This window comes from Belonocnema kinseyi, chromosome 4 (assembly GCF_010883055.1).
Source record: "Belonocnema kinseyi isolate 2016_QV_RU_SX_M_011 chromosome 4, B_treatae_v1, whole genome shotgun sequence".
NCBI classification, from domain to species: Eukaryota; Metazoa; Arthropoda; class Insecta; order Hymenoptera; family Cynipidae; genus Belonocnema; species Belonocnema kinseyi.
In genome coordinates this window covers 30,579,936-30,586,861 of record NC_046660.1, presented here as the reverse complement: position 1 = coordinate 30,586,861, position 6,926 = coordinate 30,579,936, and the positions used below count along the sequence as shown (strand labels likewise).

At 31.6% G+C, this 6,926-nt stretch overlaps 1 protein-coding gene across 1 annotated transcript in view; it reads left to right on the top strand.

Annotated features, from left to right (window-relative positions):
* The first annotated feature begins 5,081 nt into the window (after positions 1-5,081).
* The window catches only part of LOC117170531 (arylphorin subunit alpha-like), an 18,856-nt gene continuing 17,011 nt past the window's right edge, over positions 5,082-6,926 (top strand). The window contains exon 1 of the mRNA XM_033357324.1: positions 5,082-5,405. Coding sequence (XP_033213215.1) covers positions 5,175-5,405 — 231 coding nt within the window. The 5' untranslated portion in view covers positions 5,082-5,174. The remainder of the gene's footprint in view (positions 5,406-6,926) is intronic.

Genomic DNA, 6,926 nt, shown 5'->3' with positions numbered 1-6,926 from the left:
GCATTTAGCCTATCATGCCAAATACTGGCAATAAAAGAATCTACCTGCGTCGACCTCTCTTTCGTCTAATTACCTGAATCTAAAGTGGCACTTAGTCGCCTGCCTGCACTAACAGCATAATACCCAAATCAACGTGGACAATAAACCGAGTTTCATTTTAGATCAATAATTATCAATTAACTTGAAATCAGAAAAATGTTATATCTATTGGTCGATGTATTATGAAAATTAAGGAATTATGGAAAATTGAGGAATCTCTTTCAAATAGCTTATATTTCTTTTATAACTTCCTCATTGTCCGACTCCCGATCAGAATTATCGGTCCTCGGATAATTGTAGTTTTCAATTGTTTTCCACGCTTTCATCCAAATTCAGATAAAATATGTGTAGAATTTAATGTGAATGTATTACAAGGTATTAAAAATAATTGTACGTATTTTAAAAAGATTCCTCACATTGTTCTTTCCTTTATTTTTGCAATACACCAAACAGTAGCTATAGAATATTCCTGATTTCAAATAAATGTAAAGTTATAGATTTAAATGAAATAGCTTTAATTTCCCACGTTATTTTACTGAAAATAGACCTTTTATGGTGAAAAGTTATATCTTTTTGTTATTATGTATTCAACTGCCTCAACAAAATTCATCTTTTGGAATTAAAAATGTTTTTTTCTGTTCAAAATTCGACTCTGTTGTATAATAGTAAATATTTTTTTAATGCAGTTTCACCTTTTTGAATGATAATTCCAGTAACTGGTTGAAAATGCACGCATTTTGTAGAAAATTCGTACTGTTTGGCAGAAAATGTACCCTCTTCATGATCAATTTATGTTAGTGCTTGAAAATTTATGTATTTTTTGGAGAATCTCTTTTGATATAAATATTATATTTTTTGATCAAAAATACAACTGTTTGGTTAAAATTAATAATATGTTTGCGTTGATGATTGATCTGTTTTTTTTTAAATATTCGAATTTTGGTTGAAATGTTAGCTATCACATTTTTGGGTCGAGAATTTATTATTTGTTGTTGAAAATTAAATTGTTTGTTGGAAAGTTAAAGTGGTTTGTTGAAAATTGTATTTATTAGGTTGAAGATGTATCATATTAATTAAAAATTCATCTCGTTCGAAAAAGAATGGTTTTATTTACTGGAATTCGCTATGCATTTATCATAAGTTAATAAACGCGATTTCATGTATTTTCAAAAGATTCTTGAAGTTTCTACAATTTCTTCATTTACATCGACCAATACGCCTGTTGGGTAGCTATGACAGCGCCACCAATTTGAAACTATTGGGAAGAGATTTGAATTTGAATTCAATTTTAACAAGAAATCTTATAGTCAATAAATAATTTTAGACCTGAGTATAATATTTCTGATTGAAATGAATTGATATTTACTGATCTTTTTCAGTAACATTGCTCCAATCAGTTTGAGATACCCAAAAATTCGCGTGTCAGGTGGCGCTGAGATCAAGTTAAAAGAGATACCCTACAGGCGTATAGATGTAACATTTTTCTGATTTCAAGTAAATTTATATAGTTATTGGTTTGAAATGAAACTTGTCTTATTGCCCAGTGAGTCCATGCAGACGACTATGTACCATCTTGTATTCCAGGAAATAGAGGAAAGAAAAGTCCACGCAGGTAGATTCGGTTAATGCCAGCTATTATATTCTCATTGCCAGTTAATGTCGGTTATTGCCGGTTATTATATTCTTCAATTGATATTTGATTTTAATTACCTAAAGACGAAAGTCCGAAAGAATCTTTACGAAGATTGAAAAGCAATCTCCTCACTGCAGTAAGTCTACCTTTTAAGTGACCTTCAGATATTATAATCAATAAAGTATTTCTTTAAGCTCTTTTTAATCTTTATAAATATATATAATCATCGATGATACGCATTCTCTCCAGAGAATGTGTGGTGTAAGGGCTAATATTTAAATGTTAGCGATTTAAAAATTTTCTTTCACACTTTGCAAAAAACTCTTTGTTTTACAATAAAATAAAAGTGTAACAATTTTGTTCAAACATTGGGAAAGAAGAAAAAATAATTTACTGAAGTAGATACACTATTATTTTTAAAACTCTCCTTCTTGATATTCACTTATTATTTGTTCTTAACTAAAAAGTCGAAACGAAACTAAATATAATTTGAAAAAGGCTACAATCGCATTTCTTTATACCTAACTAAGTAAAAAGTTTGTAAAAAGTTTAAGAAATCAGAAGAATAAGCAGCTTTTTAGTACTTGTGTAAGGGGAGAAAGTTATGAACAGTAATAAATTTTTGAAACGACTTTGCTTATAAGTTTGCATAATTTATTACTTTGATAAGTCAAGGCGCGGGTATGTGTATGTGTATGTGTATGTGTATGTGAACGTGTACGCGTATGTGTATGCGTATGTGTATGCATATGCGTATGGGTATGTGTATGTGTATGTGTATGTGTATGTGTATGTGTATGTGTATGTGTATGTGTATGTGTAAATATACAAAGGTGTAAAAATATGCAATTGAACAATACTGTTACATGTTTGAAAAACATAAATTGTAAAAATTTTTTATCGACCGAAGTCGTTTCGTAATTGCTTTAGTAAGCTTATCTGACAATGTTAAGTAGCACATTGGCAATGCATTTATTAAGGCTTATTATTCGTAGTTATGCAGTAAGACTTCTTTATCAGCACTATTTAACAGAATACTTATTTTATAATTTGGGATAGTAGTAAGAAGAAAATTTATAAACTATACAATTGTGCACTCCAAGAAGATGCACAAGTTTTTTATTAATCACTGTTTTATCTGACTCCAAATTTTTGATACATTCGTAAAAAACAGCGTTAAAAGTAACAGAATAAAACATTGGACTGGAAAACTCAGTCGATATGTCCTTATGACTTTCTATCGATAAAAATTACGTTCCTGTTTCAAAGACGTTACAAGATTATCGCAACAACTGTTTAAATTTTTTCGAAACATCGAAGTTATTTGAAGTTACTTTGAAATGCAACTTAGAAGATCAGGTTATCAGTAATGTAACCACTTGTCATCCTTGAGTAGTTATGGGCAAACAAATTTTCTTTAATTTTCAGGTTTGTATTACTTTAGAATTTATTAATCCACTACTTCTATTATGACATAATTTCATTTTTCTATATTTCTAAAAATTATGCATTTTGGAGATCCATTATTTAACGCAAATCTACTGAACCCCTACAAATTCTCAAAATTAATTTGAAAAAGATATACGTGACTGTTTGGAATTTTTCATTTAATTTACTGGGTTTAAACTGAAAGCATTGCATCTAAATAGTCTGAAGTGTTCCGCCCATTTCTCATTACGATCCAGTGATTTATTTATTACCCCAGTTCTCAGGCTCTCAGGCACATTGTAAAAGATGAAGTGCTAATTATTTAATTTTAACAGAGGTATGAGGTTTAGCGCAAGTAACCCCTAGGATTAGAGAACCTTTTTTGAATCAGGGATTAGAGACAGGTCAATTCGCGCAACTAACCTCCGCCCACTAACGCAGTAAACTTGTAGCAGGCCAAGGCGCGCACATGTCAGGTAGCCCATAGCCCCAAAGGCGTAGGGGTCCTAGGTGCTACACAAGGGTTATGGGGACACACTGAAGCTGTGTCACAGGTTTCGACAACGTAAAAACTAATCATTTCTTTTCTCACAAAATTAACAAATACCAAAACACAACTTTTTGAAGAACTGTTATTATTCTAAAAGTTTCATGGTGAATTTTGTGATTTTATTTATTTCTTATTGTTCACTTTATCATTATATATACAATGGTTAGAAGTACGTACATTATTTGTAATTTATACATATGTACATAATAACTTTTAATCACATAATATTTCATAACAACATAACGTACTAATATTTGAAAACAATGATTGCATTTGTGAATGAAAGGTGCAATTTTTAAAGGTTGAAAAGTTGAAAAAATTGATAAATACTCTCTCATGACTGGAATCTGTTTTTCCTTGCGTAGCATCTACGACCCCTACGCCTTTGGGTCTAGAGGCTACCTGCCTTGTGCGCCTCGGCCTTTTGCCAAGTTTACTGCGTTAGTAATAGGTATATTGTAACCTTCCAGAAAAAATAGTTTTTAATAACTTTTTAATGTATAAAAAACAATAAATTAATTGATATGATTAAATTCGTAGTAATTTTCGAAAATTTTCAGAGTTTATCCCGCCTTTCTACCAAAAGCAGAAGCAGAGATGGTCGTTCAAAATTTAAACAATTATGTGGGTCCTTATATTTAAATTTTGAAATTTTCACTTATACAAATTTTAATAAATAACTAATTTAACAATCATCCCAATTTGTATAAATTAAAAAAATGCAATGATCATTCCGGATAAACTTTAATTTATCAAGTATGTGAGTATAGTTTCGTGAAAATATTTTGCTTCTGATAGTGATTCGCTCAATGAAAAATGTGTAATTGTTGTATCGCGATAAAATGACTTATAACAAAAGCTCTGTTATCTTGCAAATTATTAACTTTAGAAGAGCAGTGTTCATTACAAAATTTTGTATTTGAGTTAGTACTTGTAAAATGTCTTTACTATTTTTCATTCGTGAAATACTTTTTTGGTTATTGATAAAACTATTTTTTGTCACTTATTTTACACTTTAATTAATTTTGTGCAATAAATATTCGGCGGGGCGACAAAACGCCGAACCCACTATTGTTTTTTATGAGCTTGTCTGACAAGGGCAGAACAAATTCCAATTTTAAATTTTTAATTGGGGGTTAATAATGGGGTTGGGGACGGAAATGGGGTTGGATTCTGGACTATAAGATGAATCATTAAGCAGACCGATTCAGAGAAAGGTTTAGTGCAGATGTTGAGAACTAATTGCGACTTGGGCTTAATGAGGCAGGGTTATAGTCTCAAGAAAACGTGCCGGTCTTCGGTTTTCACTGCTTAACAAATTGTCAAATGGATAAATTCCCACGTTGCCAAATATCTATATTTTGAATTGTAGTTAGATTTGTTCTCTGGCAACATAGGAATCTAGCTATACTCTTGTATACTATACACTCCTATATATATAGCTATACCCTCCTTAACGGAGGACAGTCTTGTACAACCCTCGGAACCAATACGATCTAGCTCAGTCTAATACTTCGGTTCGTGATGCTGATCATGATGCTGATGAAAGTGAGCTTGGTGTTGGCACTTTCTATATTTTGTTCAATACAAGGAAATATTCATAAGCGTATTCTTGACAAAGATTCAGTTCAAAAACAACTAAAGATTTACGAGCTTTTTTTGTACATTAATCAAGATTCTTTGATTGATGCGGCATATTATGAAGCTGGTAAAAATTACGACATCATAAAGAACATGAACAATTACGGCAATGTGGTAAGTTATTATTGGTTTTTTATTACTAATTTCTAATTCATGCATTTACTAGTTATTTTACCTGACCCTTGGGAAAAAGTAGCTCTATCTCAGTGAAAAAAATCGCGTTAAGTCCGCATTTAGCAAAGCTGATTCGAAATCTTTCTACCTTCTAAATTACGTATCTCGTATATCGGTGGAAATTTTGTTGTTCTTGTAACAGCATCGAATGTGGAGAAAAATACTGTTGACGAAGCCTATATTTTAGAAGATAACTTTCATCTGTTCCTAACGTTGCAAAAATGTCCAGAAAATACGGAAAATATTCAAGTGAATTACTTGGCTATTTGTGAATAGAGTCCAACTTCGAAAATTAAAACATATTAGAAATTGTGATCACCAGAATAGTTAATGTCAGAAAAAATTATATCCAACTTCATTGGAGATCTTGTTTCGCTTTCATATCTATTCATTGAAGCCGGGTATAATTTTTTCTTACATTAACAATTTTGGTGATCAAAATTCATAATATTGTTTAATTTTTGAAGTTGGGCTCCATTTGCAAATAGTCAAGTAATTCACTTGAATTTTGTCCGTTTTTCTGGGTATTTTTGCGACTTCAGGAACAGATGAAAGTTAATTTAAAAAATATAGACTTCGTCAACAGTAATTTTGTCCAAATTTATTGCTCTTACAAAAACAAACAATTTTCACTGAGATACCAGAAACGTCATGTAACAGGTAGAAAGATTTGGAGTCAGCTTTGCTAAATTCGAACTCAGGGCAATTATTTCTCGCTGAGATAGAGCTACTTTTTCCCAAGTGTCAGGACTTTTTGTCCTAATATTAGTTTTCTGTTTTGTCGCTTCAACGCGTGCTAACGATAATTCGTGCCCAACAGCCGTAAATTTCCAACATAATGTTCTTATTTTAACATCCACCTATAGTCCTAAGATATTATTACACGTTTGAATATCGTTTGTACTGTTTGTACATCTACTATTTTCGTTTGTACCCTCCTGGTCACGAAATTAAGGGCGAAATTTATTACGGGGGGGGGGGGGGCTAACTTCACGAATCCCCAAGAAATTCAAATTTCGTAAATTTTCTTTTTGCATACGTTTGTACGTCATTTGTACTGCTTGTACATTTCATTTTTTGGTTTCTACCCTTCTAGCTGCCCGACCAGGGGCAAATCAAAATTTTATGCCATCACACTGAAATTTGTATTTTTTCAGTTTTCTATTTTCTCACGTTTGTATGTCGCTTTTACTGTTTGTACATTAAATTTGATTTTCTATGTAGACTTTTGGCTGCCAACAGGGTAAACATGAAAGTATGAAAATGTACAAACCACGTACAAATGTTTGCAAAAAGAAAATTTGGGAAATTTGAATTTCGGGGGGGATGCGTGAAGTTAGTCCCCCGAAATCAATTTCGCCCCTAATTTCGTAACCAGGAGGGTAAAAACGAAAATATTGAATCTACAAACAGTACAAAGGACAAACAAACGTATGTAAAACGAAAATTTTAAAAATGTGA